Raw genomic sequence first — 19,827 nt, forward strand, 5'->3', positions numbered from 1 at the left:
TGTGGATGTACCGAATTTGTTTCTCCATTCTCCTGTTGATTGGTATTTGAATTGTTTCCAGTTTGGGGACTCTTGTGAACAAAGGTACTATGAACATCCTTGATGGGAACTGCAGCTACTCTGGCGATGCTGTTAAGTTGCAGTTGTTTATATTCTATGACCCAGCAATTCTACTTTTAGGGTAACATGTTAGAGAAACTTTTGCATATGTTAAAGGAGGCCTGAGTAAAAATGCCAATAGCTGTATTATCCACAATTGCAAAAATAAAATAACAACCTTAAATATCCACCAGCAGGAGAGTGCATTAATAAATTGTGGTATAGTCATACAATGGATACTATATATAAGTAAAAGTAAGTGAAATAAAGCCAAATTGTATCAACATAGATGACTCAGAAATAATATTGACTGAAAAAAGCAGGAGGTAGGAGAAGACATACTTAATGATGTCATTTATATAAAAATTTAAAACATGCAATACACTGCTATCACAAAGTACCAAATTATACATTGTTTAGGGACATATCCATGTTTGGTAAAAGTACAAAAAAAAAAGATGCATGGCATTGATCAATGGAAAATTCCGAATAGTGATTTACTTCAGGTGAGGCAGGAAGAGCTTGTGAAATGACTACAAAAGGTATTGCCTGAATCGATTAAGTGTTTTAATCCTTAAGCCTGGGAATCAGCACACTAGTCGTGGTTATGTGATATTCTTTATCACAGTTTTTTAAAGAAATAAGGGAGGGAGATCACTAAAGGCAGTGGTGTGCCGGCAGATGTCTGACAATGAGCTGTGGGAAGGGGAGTGATCTGCAGTATTCACCAATTTCTGTGGCATAAATCCTCCCACTACAGCTGATTGCCAACTACCAGTGTGACTCTGCCTGGCCCACAGAATTCCTGGAAGCACGGCGGTGGGTGGTGGGCGGTCGGTGCTCCGAGCCAGCGCGAGCCTGCTCCCGAACACCGCTTGCCACTGAATGTGGGAGCCAAGTGCTTGCAAGGCCAGAGCCTGGCGCCCAGGCCCCCTCTGAGGACTTTCTCCCACCGCCCTAGGAGTTGGGTCTGGAGCTGGATTGTATTAATTTGTTGCTGTAAAGCTAACCGCAAACTAAATAGCTCGAAACAGCAACACGTATCGTCTCACACAATCTCTGCGAGTCAGGAATCCGAGAATGACTTTGCTGGGTGGCTCCGGCTTGGGATCCCTCCTGAGGTTGCAGATGGGCTGTGGACCAGAACTGCAGTCATTGGAAGCTCTGCCTGGAGCTGCAGATCTTCTTCTTAGCTCACTCGAGTGGCTCCTGGCAAAGCCTCAGTTCTTTGTCCCATGGATCTCTCCATAGGGCTGCTGGCTTTAGCTCAAGACGTGGCACCCAGCCCTCTCCAGAGCAAATGACCAGATGGAGAAAGAGAGAGACTGGGGTGGAGGTACAGTGACTTTTATAACATCTCAGAAAGCACATCCTGTCACTTCTGCAATATTCCATTGTTCACGCCCATCAAGCCTGATGAACCGTAGGAGGGGGCCACCCAATGGAGCAAATGGGAAGAAGCAGGGATCCCTGTGTGCGTCCTGGAGGTCAGCTGCTACACTGATCACAGTCAAAGCTGAGGGCTGATTGTCCTGAGATGCTGGTAAATGGGTTAGAGATGCCTGGAGCCTCAGCACGAGAACTCAGGAGGCCATGGCCTTTTGTTTCCAGTGAAGGAAACTGACATGTTTCGGAATTTACTTGAGAGAATGCAGCTACTCTTGTCGGGATCCTGGGTCTCAGTCTTGCCCCGTCCTAGGGAGACCCCCTCTCCCAACCCCACCTCTCCCTGCCTTCCTTCCGCAGGTGCAGATGCTGGGGTTCTGGCCCATAAAAGCCTAGATCAAGGTCACCTTGCCCAGGCCCTCAAGAGTTCCTTCTTCCCCAGAGCTGCTCCCTCACATTCTCCCTCAGTTAAAACAAGAAGACAATCCTGCTTCTTTCCACGCACCCCGCCTCTGCTGCAGGGGTTGCTGATGCCCTAATGGCCCCAGACAGCAGCACATCCCACCGTGTCCCCATCGCCAGACACAGATCCCACTACCAATTGGAGTCGGGTGTCAGATGGTTTCAGAGCTCCATGATCTCTGAGCAAAGTAAAACCCTGCCTCAAACTGGAAGGAAGCAAGAGCAGTGAGTCGTCACATTCAATTTCTTGTTTACGTGGGTGGTTCATGCTATGAAAACTCACCAAGTTGCATACTTGTGATTTGTACAATTTTCTATACGAATATTATACTTTTTTAAATAGTATTTTTAAAAGTCTTATTTTTTAAAAGATTTTATTTTTATTTATTTATTTATTTACTTACTTACTTATTATCTGAGAGAGAGAGAGCATGAGTGGGGGGCAGGGAGGTTTGCAATTGCTAAGCCCACAGCCTGGGACACGCTCCAGAGAAAGCAGCACAGGGCCGGGACCGAAGTTCCAGCATGTGGGATTCTCGCTCAGGTTGGAGATCCCAGTGCCCTTTATGAGGGGCTGTGGGAATCTGGGCTGTGAGCAACTTGAGGGAGGTTGGGGGAGATGCCTTACGCACTTCTGGTTCCAACAGAATCCGTTCTGGGGCCTTTGTTGCAAAGTACAGGTTGGCCAAGCATTCTCTGATGGTCTGTGTTCAGTGCCTCGGAAAACTGCTCTCACCTTCTTACGCTGCGGGCAGTGCTGATTCAGAGACGGGAGTGAGAGCAAGTTGACCACTCTGTCTGCCCTTGACTGGCCGAGCAGTCCCATCGCCAAACCTGCAGTGACAAAAACAGTGATCCCAGGGAGACCGCGGGGCTCCAGGGCTCTCCAAGAAGCAGCGACTCCAGCTGCTGTCTGGTGCCACGGAGCCCAGCCCATCCCCAGAGACGAAGGTAGGGGTGTCCCCTGGCACTGCCTTTGTCCTCCTTCCCCGGGAGGAGGGCACACCTGCTACACTCTCTCCCCCCTGCGGAGACCTGCTCAGGGATGCCTCAGTAGCAGGGCTGTGGAGAGGTACGGCCAAGGGTCTGGAGTCTCAGGCACAGAGGATAGGAGGCTGAGGCATCACCTCTCACACCATCATTTGAGGGTGTTCCTTGTAACCCAGGCGATCAACATGTTCTGGGGGGAAAAGTGTTCCTAAAGTCAAAACCAGGTTTGGGTAACACTGTTCCAGTTTGGGGCAAGGATAGGTCACAATGCAAATTGGCATAGTGAAGGCTCTGAGAAGGCCTGTGGGAAATAAACTTGTTTCATTTAAGTCCATTATTCCTAGATTTGTTGATCATAGACTCTCTCTCTCTCTCTTTTTTTTTGGTAGAACACATGCTAACGTGTTACTTTTTACACCTTACGGAACCACTGCTCACTCAGCCTCTTTCCTCATGGGGAAGGGCATCAGGGAGGGCCCTGACGCTCACTGCCACGTCCGGAAGGCTTGTCCCAGCTGCAGAGGCCCTCCCCCTGCGCTGCTCAAGTGCGTCCACAGAGCACCAGCATCTTGCCACTGGGACTTTGTGGGAAATGCAGGATCCCTGGCCCCACTGCAGACACTGACCGCAGTTTGCAGGGTAGTAAAATCCCCAGCTGAGTTGAGGCAGGGCTGTCTGAGAGCACTGTTCTGCCTCTCCTGTTCTCCCCCCTCCACGATGGCTGGTTGGGGCATCTCCCCAGCCAGCCGGGGGCTCCACTGACAACATATTCTGAACCTCACACCTATGCTGGGGAGTCCCCCACATTAGGGTCTTTCCTGAAGGCCCATGAGGGAAATCAGGGGGACTGATAGTGACTGAAGAGGCCTTGCTTTTGCAGAGCCTCATAACAAGGACCAGGGAGCTCTTCAGGGTGGCCTCCCCATCCCTGCCCACGTGGCTCTTCCACAGACAGGCCTGGAGACTCGGGGAGGGTCACCTTCGCATCCAACCAGAGTCACCTACGAGTGAGTCACAGCCTTCCCTAGAAAGTCAGCAATGATCATTCACAAGGGTCACACGGTCACTCTGAGCAGCTCCCCCCCCTGCCCCCATAGAGAACCCCAAACGAAGGAAAGCTGAGCCAGCATGTAGGGAGAAGGCATTTTATTGGGATTTTGCTACACAAATAGCTGCAGAAGGCTGGGAAGACAGGGCCAGAGCCACCAGCAACCTCTGCACCAGTCACTGTGGAACCCATGGCGGGGTGTGGGGAGCCTGGTAATGACCGGAGGGCAACAGGCCCCCCCGGATGCTATCTGGCATGAGGAATCTGCTAGGAGAGAGAGAAAGAGAAAAGAGAGAGAAAAGGGCGGGGGGAGGGGGGAGCGGGCTAACAGCCCAGATGCCACGGAGGAGAGACAAGCAGGGGTCAAGGAGGTCACAGCCCCCGGGGATCACTGGGTCAGAGCCTGCACCACGTCCTTCACCAGCATGGTGCCGATCACCATCTTCTCGCTGTTGATGGTCAGCTGGGCAGCTCCCGTGGGCCGGGCGTCCAGGGTCAGCAGGACCAGGCTCCCGCTGGTCAGCGTCCTGCCTGCAAATCTGAGGTGAGGGCAGAGGCAGGGGCTCAGCCTCGGGGCACAGGACCCTGCTGCAGAGCAGGCCTCCCCAGAGCCCATCTCTTCCCCTCTGCGGGTGGCCGATACCTGTACTCATCAGATGCCCCACAAGGGACACGACCCAGGTTGGCAATGGTAGTCACTTTCTGCACCACAACGTGGTCACTCCGACAGGTGTCTGGCAGCGTGAGCTTCTCTGTGACCTCGCTCATGCCTGTCAGCTTTCCTGGGGGCAGAGGTCACGATGAGGGCAGAGGCCATGTTGGGTCTAGAGGCTGGCACCTGAGTCTGTCCACGGAGCATCCTCCACCAAGGTCCCCTCAGGCTGGACAGGTCTCATGCTAAGAGCGGGTCTGAATCTCTCGGGCTTAAGGAGGGGCTACTTCTGTCCTGGACTACACCCTTCTTCAGGAAGCCAGCCTCCCCACCCTACCCCCCCCCCCCCGGAGCTCTATCCACGCTGTTGACCAAAGACGGATCTGGCCCTTCTCCACTGTCAGACTTCTGGGCTACCGCCCCTTGGGAGGGAGGGACCAGTGGACATGGTGGCCAGTCAGCTCAAAGCGGTGTCCTCCACCCCAGCCCCCACACGCTCTGGTCTTTCCTGGCTGGCCCTCCAACCCAAGTTCAAATCCCTCCCAGCTCCTGGAAGCTGAGTCCTCACAAACACATCCCTGGTGGCTCTTACACTCCTGGTCAGGGCACTGGTCCTCACCAGACAGGCCAGAGTGCAGCAGACACGTGAGGCTCTCAGAGGTGGATCTCTCGTTTCACCTGCGGCCTGAGCTCTGAACCTGGCCAGGGCTCCTGAAGCCCCCCAGACATTCACAGCATCCCAAACCCCTCACTCTGCAGGCCTGAGCTCTCCTCTCCACTCTCACACTCGGGGCCAGCCGTGTAACATCCTCCGTCTGCCCTCCTGCCACCCTCCCTGCAGCCCCTCCATCCTTCCCCTGCTGCTTCCCCCATTCTTCTCCTTTTGAGAACAGGCCTCCCTCTCCTGCTGCCCTCATCCCCTTCCTTCCTGATGAGTGACATTTCCTTGCTCCTCTACCTTTACTCTCCCCATGGCCAAGTCTCCAAGTCCTTAAAAAGTCCTATCATGCTACTGCCGTGTCTCCCTCCCCAGGGTCCACTGCCTCAAGCCCCAGTCTCCTCCCAACCACTGCAATTGGCCTCTGTCCCCCCTTTGCAATGACCTGCTCTCTGACGTGGGCAGCCACCTCCCACCTGCTGGAGCAGAAGGTCTGGGTCGTGCTGGCCTAGCCACCCCACCCCAGGGCAGTCTTCTGCCCTCTCTTCTCCCCGGGGTCTCCTTCCGCCTCTCATTCTGCTCTTTCTCTTATCCCTCCCCTCTTTCTCCGTGGGTTTTCCTCAAGGACGCTCCCTGGCCTCACCTTCCCACTCGTCTCTCTCCCAAGAGCATCTGACTCATTCACAGCTCCAGCTCTCACCTCTGTGCTCATGACTCCAGCCTAGAGGTGTTTCCGGGGCACAGACCCGCATCTGCAGTTGCTTACTGAAGTACTCCTCCTGAACTTCCCACATGCACCTCACAATCAGCTGATCTGAAACCAACCATGATCTTCCCTCCTCCCCTGCTTAGCCCATTCCTCCTTCTTCCGCACCAGGGGTTCGGCAAATTATGGGCTGCAAGCCAAATCCAGCCTACCAGCTATATGGCCCTCAACACATTTTATATTTTTTAAGTGTCGGGGGGGAAAAATCAAAAGATTAATATTTCATGACATATGAAAATCACATGAAATTCCAATTTCAGTGTCCGTAAATAGAATTTTATTGGAACATAACCGCACTCATTCATTTACACGTTTATCTGTGACGTATTCAATTGTCGCAGAGACAACACGGCCCACAAAGCCTAAAACATCTGTTTTCTGGCCCATTACAGGAAAAGACTGCCGACTCACGGTCTAGGTAAGGGCACTGCCATTCTCCCTGCCACCCTGCCATCCTCGTACACCTCTCTCTCCTCCTCCTCAGGGCAGCAAGCGGCCCCCGGCTGCCCCCTTCTCAGCACCATGACCCGCCCCAGCCCTGCAATGCCTTTGCTGAGGCGCTCATCCCAGTCCTCACCATCTCTCACCAGATCTACTGCAGTGGCCTTATACATAGTCACAGGATTTAGGCCAAGGTCACACACCAAGTGAGGGGTGGGGTCAGAATTTCGAGCCAGGACTCATGAAGCCCCATGCTTCTCCCACCTAAGCTGTCCTGCCTCCTTGCCTGCTGCAGGCTCTCCCAGTGCAGTCTTAGCTGCGGGTGCTGCGGATTCCCCTTGCTGAAGCTGAGGTCTGAACCTGGCCCCTTCCTCAGACACCTTCACGGACCCCTCCGCTGCTAGGAAAATGAGGTCTGCGGTGCTAATCTCCCTCACAGTGTTGGCGGACCGGATAACTTTGGCGTCCCCTTCCAGCTCTCAAATTCTGGGATTGAAATCCTTTAGCACAGCAATCAAGGCTTCCAGAAACTAGCCCAGACATCTCATTTTCAGCTTTGTTCTGACTACCCCTCTGTGCTGCGGACTCCTGAGCTCCAAACCAAACTCCTCTATCTTGCTGGAAACTTTCACCCACATGTACTCATGATATTTCCCCAAGCTGGAATGCTGGCCTAGAATTTTCTGCCTGGCTGAGTCCCACTCTCTCCAAAGCCTCACTGAAGTGTCCCACCCTCTGTGAAGCCTCTGCTGGAGGCACAAGCTACGAGGCCTCCCTCTGTCTGAAGATGGCGAGGCTCCTCCAGCATGATGGCACTGTGAGCTGCCTGAGCCCCAGCGGATGGTGCTGAGCCCCCTCCCTGTCGACCCCAGGGAGCACTCACCCTGTTCCTTCTTGAACTCATTCTCGCTCATGAACACAGGAGCCATCAGCTCCCCAACAGGTGGCTGGATGGAGACATAGAACTGCCGGGTTTGGGTACTGGGAAGGGTGGGAGGAGACAGAGGGAGAGGAAATGAGGCCAGCATCTTGCCCCTCACCTCCCACTTTGCCTGGAGGCAACAAGAGTGCAAGAGAGAAGATCTGAGGGCCTGGGATGGCTTCCGAACCCAGCAGCTCATGATGTATCCCTGCCATTCTGCTCCCTCTTCTCCCCAGGCCCCCCACCCCCCCTCCACCCCACCATGAGTTGGATACACACCACAGCTGGAAGTTGGCCGCCTGGGTTGAGTCACAGAAATTGATGCCCATTACAGCAGTGACAGATTCTCCAGGTGCCAGCGACTCTGTGGGGATGAGGCAGGGAGAGGGGGAGAGTGGGGGACACCATCACCCGATAGGTCTGGAACCCACCACTGCCAGAGCTGACCACCCCTCCATGCATTCCTGGCTTTCTGGGCCTTTGGAGATGGTTCCTGGTTTTCTCCTTAAATCTAAGTACCCTCCTCCCCCTGTCCCTTACCCCATTTAAGTCCGTCCTGAAATCACCAAGGCCTCAAGCACCTTCTGCCCTGACACGGACTTGCTTGTTTCCTAGTCCATCTTGTCTACCAGGGCATGATATCAGATGCCCTCTCTGTACCCACACAGCCTGGCCCAGCACAGAGGGGGCATCAGCAGCCACAGAAAGACTGACTCTGCCCACGAGCCTCCTTCTCCACCATGTCCAAGGCCCTCCATACCGATTTCAGGGAATTCCTGGATGCTGATGCCGGCGGGAAGTTTGGGGGTGCCCACGTGCAGGCCCTTGATGGGGGTATCAGAGCTGTTGGAGAAGTGGATGTGCACAGATACCATGTGGGCGTCCCCCGGGAAAGGCTGGCGGCTGAAGGTGTAGTCCACAGCCAGCCCCTCGCCAGCTGCACGGTGTAACAGTTCCTGCCTCCCAACACCTGATGCTGGACTCAGCAGCTGGAGGGGAGGAGGAGGAGGGCCAGTATGGAAATGAACAAGGAGAGAGCCTGTCCCCGCCTTGTCCTCACCTAGGGTCATCGAGCAATGGGGACTCAACGCTATCCCCTACATCACACCCCCCCACACACACACTCAGATCCACACTATAGGACGCACCACAGAGATGTGCCCCTGACCCAGCAGTCCTGCATCCCACTTACCGAGGGCACCAGTGGGGAGTCTGTGAGGGTCAGGCCCTCCAGGTCAGTAGCCAGACTGGTGGACACAATCGTGGAGGGAGACACAGGCTGGACACTGGGCGGGGTGACTGTGGAGTAGATGAGGAAGGCTCTGATGACGGAGGCGCAACGTGGAGTTGGATTGGGTTGAGCAGGGAGCCCAGGGCTCAGGGAGCACACAGTTCAGCACCACGGACAGCGAAGCACAAGGCCGGCGGGTTTTGCTCCTTGATCCCAACCCCACACCTGGGGAGGTTGTCCTGCTACCCTCTCAACCCAGAAGTGTGTTGTCTGCTCCTCCTACCCGGAGTCCTGGGGAACCTAATCCAGAGCGCCCATGGACTTTCTTACACCCTCCCGAGGTCTCCTTCCCCCGGTGACTTCTACCCCAAACTCACAGTCCTCTAGGTCAAGCAGGGAGATCTCCTTGGCTACCGGGGCACTTTTGCCACTGGGAAGCTGAAAGAGAAAATGGGATGCAGGTGCGGAAGGAGAGCACCTGGCCTGTTCTGGGTTGGGTAGGTGACACCATGGTCTATTCTAGATGGTGGGGAGATGACTGGGCCTGGCCCATGAGCCCAGCGCCCCCCTCCTGCCCCAAGGCTCTCACTGTTTTTTTCCTCCAAGAAGCAGGTTCCACCTGCTCCCCCTCTGTCTCTGATGTCCTCTCAGACTCTGATGAGCTACTGCTGGAACCACTGCCCTCATCTGAGGATGAACTGTCTCCTTGTCCCTTGGCCACCTTCTTCCTCTTCTTCATCTTCCTCTTCCCACCTTCCTCCTCACTCTGTTCACTGGAGGAGAGGGGGCAAATGGGGCTCAGGCCCAGCCTGGACACATCTCCTTGCCTCACAGAAGAGCAGAAGCCCAGGAAAGTGGGAGGGGGGAGAGGGGGTCCAAGCCAGAGGAGCCCGCACGTGGGCCCCTATGCCTGGGCCCCTGGCCCCAGACTGCTTCTCCACGCTGCCCCCATGAGGGGGCAGGCCCAGCAGAGGCCCCCTGCAGCCAGCCAAAGCAGCCATCATGGGAGTGCCCTGGGGGTCTGCAGGCCCCACCAGATCAGGAGGAAGCGTGGGGGCTCTTAGGAGAGGGGCTAAGGCTGAACATTCCCCCTTCTTTTCCAGAGGAGACCCCTGAACCCCACCAGCCACCTGGCTGGCTCCCCTCTTACCTCTCACTGCTCCTCCCTTTCTCCTCCTCCTGGTCTTCACTCTCAGACTCACTGCTGGACTCCTCGGAGCCACTCTGGTCGCTGCTCTTACTGTCCGAGGTGCTCTCGGACCCGGGGTCTATGGAGGAACGGTTTCAGGGCCCCTCCCTGTGTGCAGACCTCCTTGGGTCCAGAGCAGGTGCCCTGGGATCCCGCCTTGACTCAGCACTGAAGCTGCACCCCCTTGAGCTGCCCCCGGCCCCAGATGCCCCCCGGCAACCAGGACACAGATGGACTCGTATGGGACGTGCAATCCCTCGGGCCCACCCCCACACATACAGGTCCACACAAGCAGGTGAGCAACCCCGTGCACACGTGAAACCATGTGAAACACATGTGAGCAGGGGCACAGAGTCCCCAGCTCTGCTGATCTCCTCACCACTGTCTGCAGACTCTGTGGGGCCTGACTCCCCCTCAGAGTCCGAGTAGAAGGGTTTCTCCTTCTCCTTCCTTTTCTCTCGATTTGAGCACTTGGTCCATTCAGGTACCTGGAAATGGGGGTGGGGCAAGAGGAGCATCGAATCATGGTTGAGGCGGAGGAAGGAAAGCACGAGGCTTCTACCCTGCACCCTGCCCTATTTGGTCCAGTCTCCAAGAGAGAATAATGGGGGGAGGGGATGCTGTTGACGCAGGGAGCACTGCTAACCAAAGAAGAAGCAGGGTGCAGCACACAAGGGGAAGGGGAGGGGGAGCACGGGGTGGGGGGAGAGAGCACGGCACACGGGCAGGGGGACCTCCGCGTATTCGCCCAGCAGGCCCACGTGGGTCTCGATAAGGGAGAGATCTTCTTCCTGCATGTGGGGAGGGTGTCAGGAGGGCTGGGCCAGCACTGCCCAGGCTCTCTGCTATCTGCCCCCCACCACCCCCAAACACAGCTCAACCCTTCACCCCTGCTGACCTCCACGTTTCGCACAGATGGGTCTGGAGCTTCCTCTGGCCAGTCTGGGAGCTCCTGGTAGCCTGTGGCCTTGGCATTGAGGAGGTGGGACAGTGAGCCCAGTTGGAAGTGGTCCCGGTCTGGGGGCAGGATTAGAGGTCAGGCCAGGAGGAGGTGTTAGGAAATGCCCTGGGAGAGTTATCTCCCAGACGGGGTGGAGACTCTGGCTGGGATCCCCCCCATCTAGGCAGATGAAGGCAGCGGCCGTGTCCTGTTAGGGTTCTTCCACCCTGAAGGCACCCTCAGGGCCATGTGCCGGAAGACAAGGTGGTCTGGCCTGACTAGAGCACGGGCTGAGGGATGGGGGCAGGTGGGACCGCGGAGTGGGGGCTCGAGGCCCAGAGATGCTGCTGGCCCTTCTGCTTGGTTCTGCCTGAAGGGGAGGCAGACCTGTGAGTGCGGCTTCTCTTCCTGGGCAATGGGGCTGTGTGCCTCGGCCAGGCTTGGGAAGGAGGCCTGGTTGGTATGAGAATAGCAACTGTGAGGAAGAGGCTGACCAGGCTGGGTCAAGTGGGGGAGACATGCCTGGTCAGGCTCTGGACCCCATGGAGAGGGGTGTGCAGTCTGAATGGGAGTGGGAAGGAGTCAGGACCAGAGGTCTAGCCTGTGGTATCGGAGGGTAACACAGAGTGGGGATGGTTTCAGGGAGGAGAAAGGGACTTCCTCCTTCCTGGGAGATTTTCAAATCTGTCCCATCCCTCAGAATCTCCCTATTCCTGAGGTCCAGGGAAGAGAAAAAGTAGAACAGAAAGACACCCAGGAAAACCGAGCTTTGTGAAGGAGGCTCCCCTCCTGTGTAGGTTCTGAGGTCCAGAGAGCCAGCTGGAGGACCCTCCCCTCCCGGCCTCTCTCCAGGCCCCGGTCACAGGAGACAAGCCCAAGGACAGAGGCAAGGCTGAGGGCCCAGCATCTGGGCTGAGCTCCAGTGACAGCCCCAAGTGCTGGAAACTTCTTTCTCAAGACCCTTACAAACATACACCTCTCCTCTGAACGCTATTTGATTTCCTGCCTTCCTGGGCCCTTGGTATTTAAATCTTGATATAAAGTGGCGGCTAGGGAGGGAGGTGGACGGGGGAGCGGGACAGGAGAGGAGCCAGGAGCCCATGCTGGCTGGGAGGGCGGGGGCTCAGGCAAGAGGATGCTGGTGCTGGTTGTGGGTGAGCGGGTGAGTAAGCCCCAGGTGCTGCAGGACGGGCAGAAGGGGTGGGCTGGGGGTGGGGGGCGGCATTTCTCCAGAAGTAGTCCTGATGTCTGGCTAAGACTGGGACCTCAGGGGCATGGTCTGGGGCTGGGGTCCTGGCTAATTCCTCCCCCACCCCCGGGGGGTCACCCTTGATTTCAGCTCCCACCTTTGAAGGATGACTCCAAGACGGGGGCTGGTTTGGGTGCCAGGAAGAGCTTCTTGGCATGGCGGCTGAGGGCACCCCCCTGCTCTGATGGGACAATCAGCTGCCGGGTGAAGCGTGCTCGGTCACGGATATCATAGTTCTGGTCGTACTTGGCCAGACTCAGCACATACTGGGTCAGCAGCTTAGTCTAGGGGACGAGAGGTGGGGACATGGGGCGCGGGGGCCTGTAGCAGATTCTGTAAGCGGACACCTGCCAGCCAGCTGCATCCACCAACTCCCTCCCTCACTGTTGTTGTACCACTCTGCGTTTCCCCTCACGTCCCTGGCCCTGCTCCTGACCCCAGCTCCGACAACAGCCGTGCCCCGCAGGAGAGGTCGCCCTTTTGGAATCTCCTCCCTCTGGGCGGTGGGCTCCATTCTTCCTCAGGCTGGGGTCCCCACTGTCCCCCCTGTCCCAGGCCCGGCTCCTACCCCACCTACTCCAGGCCTGGCCAGCCTCTTTACTGTGGGGTGCCAGGCTGAGTGGAGGTCTGGAACATCCTACTGGAAATCTCACAGTTCCCAGCGTCCACCACACAGAGGAAAAGTACACAGCAGAAGAGGGGGAAGGACAGGGGGATCCCCTTGGCAGGGGCTGTCCTCATGCCCCGTTGACTCACATGGTACATTCTGAGCAGCCCAGAGTCTCAGAGGCCATGACCTCCCCTAGAAGGTTCTAATGAGATCAGAGCAAACTGCAGCTGCCTATGGGTTTGCTGGAGTCTTGTGGGGTCCATTGTCTACAATGGAAGCAGCCACATCCCAGGACCCAAAATCTTGATTTCTGCTTTGATCCTGGCCTACTCTGCCCTGCGTTCATAGCATGACGGACAGCAGACGTCATTCACGGAGGCCTTCTAGCACCGTGTGCTGTGTAAGGTGCTTCACACGATCTCATGTAACGTCACAGCCCCTCTGCGAGGTAGGGGCTACTGCCCCCACTTCCAGAGGAGAAGCGGAGTCAGAAGTGACTTCTCTCAGGTTAAGGGGTCAGTCAGCGCTGCTTCTAGGCCTGGGCCCGCCAGAGCCGGCCACCCACCAGCTCCCCCGCACCACCTCCCGCTGACATAAGGCGGCTGCCCCCACTCAGGTCTCCACCTCTTATGAGCAAGACAGTCAGAATCACCAAGTACACAGATCTCATGTCCCCACAGCCAGAGTGCCCGGGGCAGCAGGAACCAGCGGAGGGAGTCCGGAACCCAACCTGGTCCTCCTGCGGTTTATGGACATCCAGCCGAGGACATGGCTGACTCAGGTAACCCAGTGGGAGCGTCAGGAAGATGTCCGTGAGGGGCAGAGCCCCAGATGCTGGCCGAGAATCAGAGCTGCTGCCGTGGCGAAGCTAGAGAGCCGCTGTGACTCTCTCGTACCCATGACACAGCCCACAGGGACGTTGGTGGACTCGCCTTCAGCTCAGTTCCTTCCAGCAGTAGCAGTGCCTACAACCTTGTTGCCATCACAGATAAGTACTCTCAGCGCCATAAGCCCCAGGACACCTTGCAGTGGACTTCATCACAGACCTTCCCCTCCCTGGGCCAGACATCATTTGACTGGTCATGGCTGGTGGATGCCCTTATCAACATGGTCCATTGCCAAGATGCTGCTGATTCCCTTCTACAGACCTCCCAGCTGGCTGATCAGACTCTCTCCCTCCCCCAAGTCCTTGACTAGTTCTGGAAAGAAGTGTTAAGGATTTGAATCCATCTGTCCACAGCCTTAACTGCATATCAACAGCCAGTATAGGAAGGGGCTGGTTCACCCTCCTTGTCACTGCAGGATTTGCTTATAACAATTCCTTACGCTTCTCCATCCCAAGGACCCATTCACCAGAAATCCTAGCATCCAGTCTGTACCACCAAGACCCTCACCTCACTCAGCCAGGATGGGCAGGATTTACGGGCAGCTCAAGAGGGCCTAAGAGACCTGCTTCAGTGCACCAAGAACGGAACAAGGCTCCCACGGACCAGTGGGCTCCAGCTTCCAGGGGGGACTTTTACGTGGGGAACATGGACTCCTTTTCACGAACCCATGTCAACATACCCACTACCTTGCAGCCACCTGTTAAATCACACTGGGACACTGGCTCTTCAAAAAGCGAAAACAAAATACATCCTGACCTCACGTATAAAAATAGGCTCTAGATCTGTGTGGCACACAGATTTGAAGGTCCTCCCCCACAATCCTTGCCTCCTGGTGCTCATGCCTTTATGTAATCCTCTTTCTGTCAGTGTGGGCAAGACCTGAAACTCGCTTCTGACCAACAGACTACGGCAAAGGTGATGGGGCTGTAACATAATCCTGTGATTGAATTTCATTATGTAAGGCTTGCTCTAGAGACTTTTTTCCTGGTGGCTTTGAAGAAATAAGCATCTGTGTTGGGAGACCCCCTTGGCGAGGAACTGAGGGTGGTCTCTCGAACTGAGGGCAGTCCCCAGCTGACAGCCAGCAAGAAGCCAGGGTCTCAGTCCTACCGTCCCAAGGAACTGGGGACACACCCGGGCTTATGACAACGACCTGACATCACACATCACCATCCAGGGGCTCAGGAGTCCCGCTGGGTCCTCAGCCCATCTGGGTGGCTCCCCACCCACATGGCTTCATCTTTTCAAATGTTCCTCCCACCTGTTCTTTCCTCCCCTCTGAACAAAGGAGGCACACAAATATTAGTTCAGTGAGCGCTCTAACTTCTCTTTCCAGCCTGCTTCTCCCACCACGCTGACACTCACAGACCCCGTCCCTCCTGGCTCCCATGCGGGACTGCTGCCTGTTCCACCTCCTGACGAGTGTCCCAGTCCCTGACGGCCCTGCCTCCCCACCTTAAGTCCCGGGGGCCCACCAGAGCCACCAGGGATCAAGGGAGCCACTGAAGAAACACAGTGCTCCATCCGAAGACTGGATGGGATGGCAAGGAGGCCACCTGCAGGCGGGCAGGGACGTCACCACCTCCAGGGTGTAGCCATGCTGCTGACCCCAGCTGCCCGCCCAGATACTCGGCTCTATAGCTCGCCAAACTTTTTCTAGAAGGGGCAGAAATTAACTATTGTAGGCTCTGTGGACCATATGGGCTCTCACAACTAGTCAACTCTGCTATTGTAGCACAAAATCATCCATATACTATAAACAAATGAATGAACATGGTTGTGTCCCGATAAAACTTTATTTACAACCACAGGCAGCAGGCAGGATTTGGTCCCCTACCTCACCTAACTGAGAGGGGCAGTAAGTGTGGGAAGTGTCCTAGTGCTTGGCCTCTCCAACACCTTGAAAACTGCACGTTACACCTCATTCTTAGGAGAATCTCCTGGGACCCTCTCAGGGGTTGCTGGACACTTAACAATATCCTGATATTCCAGCCTCGTTGAGCCACGCCCTCGGCTATGGTATATCTCATAACCTTTAACCTTGAGAATGACAATGGACTCCAGTACCATCTCAGACCGAGCAGAGATTTGCCCTCATAATCCCTGGCACAGACTGGCCAAACACCACTAAGCTTTGGGAGGAAGGACAGACCTCATATCCTAGGATACACGTCCCCTCCCCCAGTGCCCGTCATCACGGGCCCCTCCCTCAGTCCTACTCCGCTGTGGTTCTTTACGGCCCTATTGTCCCAAAGGCAGCAGGTAGGGACACTCACACAGGCAGACTGGAGGTCACAGCCCCACAGGAGAACCTCCAACCTCGGCCACCACCCCTACCGGCCCTTGGGTCCTCAGAGTAGCTGTGGACACTGGGGGACACCAGTTACCGAGATACACTAGACACTTGTCCTGAACTCTCTCTTCAGAAAGAGATGCTGGAGACCACACCCGCCTGGTGAGGGCCCACAGCTTACTGCCTGCACCAATCCCGGGGCCTAGCACGTGTCAGGGGGCGTCTCTCAATCCTCACCTGCTTAGAGTTGGTCAGGTAGAGCTTGGCTGCCAGATTGATGACCTGCAGCTTGACAATGTCCTCCTCTGCTGTGAAGGACTTGGCCATTTTCCTCAGGACGTCAGGTGCAATCTTGGGGACATGCTCACAGTACTCGCCGATGAGCCACAGGATGCTGGCTCGGGCCATGGGCACCTGCGGGTGTGCGAGAGGGGTCAGGACCGTGGTACATGTGGACATGTGGGTGGGCATGTGGCCTGCCAGGGAAATGGCATTCCTCCCATCTGTGCTGGCCCATGAACTGTGGGGTTCTCTGGAAATGGGCCAGGGGGTTGGTGGGAGAGAGATTAAAAGGTGAGCATTTCCTGGGCAGCGTCTCCCTTCTGCCCTAGGGGTTCGCTAGCATGGGCAGAACCTTCAAGCCCCAAAGTCAGTCCTGGTTTGGTTTACAAGACTGATTTTCTAGCATTCTACTTCCACGTTATTCTTCCTGAATCTTCAAGGAATGCCTTATTTGAATGTTTCAACTTAGCAGTGCAATAAAAAACACGAGGTTTGTCAATCGGCCAGGCTCGGCCAGAGCTTCAGAGAACACATGAGTGGTGGTACAGACCCTGGAGCTCAGCGAGGGACCCTCAAGGGGAAAGCGAACCTTGGGCAACACATAAGGGTCACCGGTCCGCCCCCCCCCCCCCCGCCTTCCACTAGCAGACCTTTCAGAGCCAGTATGGAAGGTACGGAAGTTGATTTTATTAAGGCTAGAATGTTTAATTACAGGGTTTTAAAATCACGGGGAGGCTGCTGGGACGGGAGGGAGAGCGGGCTTACTCCCTCACCTGGATGTTGTCTGTGAGCTTCGCCAGGTGTTTGATGATCTCTCCGTGCTGCGCGGGCTGCATCTGCAGCAGCTTCTTGATGACAACCACGGACTCTGCCACCACAAGCTCTGTGGGGAATGAGCAGGTGGCCCCGGGGCGGTCAGGCGGCCATGCGCAGGGGGCGCCCACGCCTGCAGTACCCCCAGACCCTCGGCTCTCTTCCACAGCCCCCCACACTTCTCCAGTGGCCCTCAGAGACGTAGCAACACTTAGACGCTAACTAAGGGGGATGGACCAACGAACGTGCGTTGTGCCCGGACAGACAGGCGGACGCGCTCTGCTCATCAAAGCTGCACACGCAGACAAACACTGACCGTCACGGTTGGAAAGCAGCTGCACCAGGCCGTTGAGGCAGGTGTCACGGACTCGGCCTATGTTAGTTGCACAGCGTCCGATGGCCTGGATCGTGGCGGCTACAAAGTCCTTGTCCATGCTGCGGATGTAGGTCTGTGGGACACCACAACAGAGTGACCCCCTGCTGGCACTGACCCTCCGTGATTCTGCAGGCTTGGGGGTCACCTTCCGGGAAGGCTGTCTCCCCTCATTCAATGACTCGTCATGCCAGACTAAACTCTGGGAGAGGGAATGACACCCTTACCCATCATGCAGTGATTCCCTGGCCCAAAGCCAGCAAAAGGCCCTGGGAGGGGGTCAAAGACAACCGTTTCTCTGCTTCCGGCTCTTAAGAGAAGGGGGGCCCATCAGGATGATTGTCACTGAGCACAGGGTGCTGCAGGGCAACTCTCTTGGGTCCCTCTCCTGGGAGCTGGGCCCTGGCCCGTACCTGGAATTCCCGCAGGACAGTAGGGATGTTGGTCTCGTTGGCCAGGTTGGTCAACACTTCCAGCTGCAGGGAGGCAGAAAATGGGCAGGGTGGCCAGTGGGCTTTCTGTGCTCTCATAACCCCTCATTCCAAACACACTGCACAGACCGGAAAACGATCCTACGCACAGCCCTGCGTCACCCTTAAACTGATGAAGAAAATGACAGATTGTGAAGCTTGTCCAAAATGCAGGAGGACCAGTTTGCCTCTTAAGTGGATTCCCTGACAGAGTGTGCTTATGGACAGCATGAGCATGTCACCTCTCCACCTCCACTGAAAACAAAGCCTCCTATTGCTATTAGGATAAAGAGCAACATCCTTACCGTGGTCTATAAATCCCCATATGAGCCGACCCCCATCTACCTCTGTTCTCACACTGCTCTCCCCCTTGCCTTCCATGCCCCAGTCATATTGGCCTTTCGTCAGACCTCTTCCTGCCTCAGGGCCTTTGCATATACTGTTTCTTCTGTGTGAAGCAGTTCCTGCCATTCCTGTTCCTGCATTTGCCTAGACAATTCACCTTCATTTCTCAGGCCTCAGCTCAAGCCTCACCTCCTGGAGAAAAGCTTCCCTGGTACCCGACTAGATCAGGGCCTCCTACTCTATGCTCTGACAGCCCTCTGCACTTCTCTTTCTTACCTTATTTCTCAAGTGGGTTTTTACATTTGTTTTGTGATTAGCTCCTCAGTGTCTCCTCCTCATCCCACTAAACTGTAAGCTCCAAAGGGCAAGGTGTCTGATTGAGTTTGCCATCTCTCGTACCCCTAGATCTAGCTGTGACTGATACATAGTAGATGTTCAGAGAGTCAGGATTAACCGCTGCTGAATGAAATTACTCAGTAATGAGGAGGCAGAGCAGAATGGAATGTGGGTAGGGGCTCCTGACACTTCTTCTGTGGGTGTATATTTGCGTGAAAGCCTGAGGGAGTAGATGTATGGGGAAAAGAACATTGTGAGTGGAAGACAGGAGACCACAGTGGGGGCAAAGGAGGAATTCCGGAGTCAGCAGGACTGACTCTGGGCTAGGGACTTGGGTCTACATTTTTATAAAATGGAGATAATGTGCGCTTCCTGAGTTTATTATGAAAGTCGGGTTACTTTACATGTGAAAAGCGGCAGATGTCCAACAGGTGATAGGCCAAGGGCAGTTCCCTTCCCACTCTCACTGGCCCGGCTTCCTGAGCCACGGTGGCCACTGTGGATATCTGAGGGTCGGTGGGGGTGGGGGTGAGGCGGAAGGGCGGCCTGCACGTCTGTCCATCACTCACCTTCAGGATCTTGATCTGGGTCGGGTCGGTGGATCTGATGTAGAAGCTCTTCAGGTAGGGCTCGAACATACCCTGGCAGGAGGGAGGCAGCCCCAGGGAGCTCCATCGCAGCCCTAGACCTGCCTCGTTTCCAGAGCGGCCCCAGCTCTCCTGACGCCAGGCGCAGGATCCTGCCGCAGCACTGTCCTCCCGCCTCCCTCTCAGATCTGACCGCGTCTTTGTTCACCGGGTTTTCCTCCCTCCTCGGCCCTCAGGATCCAGGCCCTGCTCCTCCTCCTGCGCTTGGGGTCCCCCTTGCCACGCTCTGCACAGCTAAGGCATTCCCCGTCCTGCCTTTCCCCGGGGCCGCCCACACCCACGGGGGCCGCTCCTCCGACTGCGAGCGCAGGACGTGCTCACCCGGCGCTTGATGGACATGGTGGCCACGTTCTGGAGCACCACGTACTGCACCTCACTACGGAGAGGACAGGTCAGAGGTACCTGGGCCCCTCCCCCCGGGCAAGGGGCAGCGAGTGGAGGGAAGGGAGGTGGGCCAAATAGGAGGGAGGGGAGGGCACCAGTCGGGGGAAGGCAAGAATGGGGTCAGTACGGCGTTGGGGGGGAGGTGTGGGGCAGGATGTGTGCCCCCGAGGTCGGAGAAAAGCTGGGAGGGCCTGCCCACCTCCCGAAGTGGGCAGCGCGGGTGGAAGCAGGTCAGCCCCCCGTGTGGGCGGGGCAGGCAGCCCCCTGCGGGCGGGACGGGGAGCCCGCCCCCAGTCGGGGCGGGGCGGGGGAATGCCCCCCGTGTGGGCGGGGCGGCTCAGCACCCGTGCGGGC

The 19,827-nt window shown here is 56.2% G+C and overlaps 1 protein-coding gene across 2 annotated transcripts in view; it reads right to left on the reverse strand.

Moving 5' to 3' along the window:
* Window positions 1-4,068: 4,068 nt before the first annotated feature.
* The window catches only part of AP3B2 (adaptor related protein complex 3 subunit beta 2), a 30,493-nt gene continuing 14,734 nt past the window's right edge, over window positions 4,069-19,827 (reverse strand). For both annotated transcript variants that reach the window (XM_081831753.1, XM_081831752.1), the window contains exons 9-26: window positions 19,411-19,465; window positions 19,012-19,083; window positions 17,705-17,767; window positions 17,235-17,367; window positions 16,879-16,988; window positions 16,061-16,237; window positions 12,131-12,317; window positions 10,743-10,861; window positions 10,224-10,332; window positions 9,806-9,923; window positions 9,245-9,428; window positions 9,033-9,093; window positions 8,617-8,723; window positions 8,185-8,413; window positions 7,704-7,788; window positions 7,386-7,483; window positions 4,629-4,767; window positions 4,069-4,524 (exon numbers count right to left, since the gene is read on the reverse strand). In XM_081831753.1, coding sequence (XP_081687879.1) covers window positions 4,374-4,524; window positions 4,629-4,767; window positions 7,386-7,483; window positions 7,704-7,788; window positions 8,185-8,413; window positions 8,617-8,723; window positions 9,033-9,093; window positions 9,245-9,428; window positions 9,806-9,923; window positions 10,224-10,332; window positions 10,743-10,861; window positions 12,131-12,317; window positions 16,061-16,237; window positions 16,879-16,988; window positions 17,235-17,367; window positions 17,705-17,767; window positions 19,012-19,083; window positions 19,411-19,465 — 2,197 coding nt within the window. In that variant the 3' untranslated portion in view covers window positions 4,069-4,373. The remainder of the gene's footprint in view (window positions 4,525-4,628; window positions 4,768-7,385; window positions 7,484-7,703; window positions 7,789-8,184; window positions 8,414-8,616; window positions 8,724-9,032; window positions 9,094-9,244; window positions 9,429-9,805; window positions 9,924-10,223; window positions 10,333-10,742; window positions 10,862-12,130; window positions 12,318-16,060; window positions 16,238-16,878; window positions 16,989-17,234; window positions 17,368-17,704; window positions 17,768-19,011; window positions 19,084-19,410; window positions 19,466-19,827) is intronic.

This window comes from Leptonychotes weddellii, chromosome 9, assembly GCF_054177405.1.
Source record: "Leptonychotes weddellii isolate Sample4059 chromosome 9, ASM5417740v2, whole genome shotgun sequence".
Lineage (NCBI taxonomy): Eukaryota > Metazoa > Chordata > Mammalia > Carnivora > Phocidae > Leptonychotes > Leptonychotes weddellii.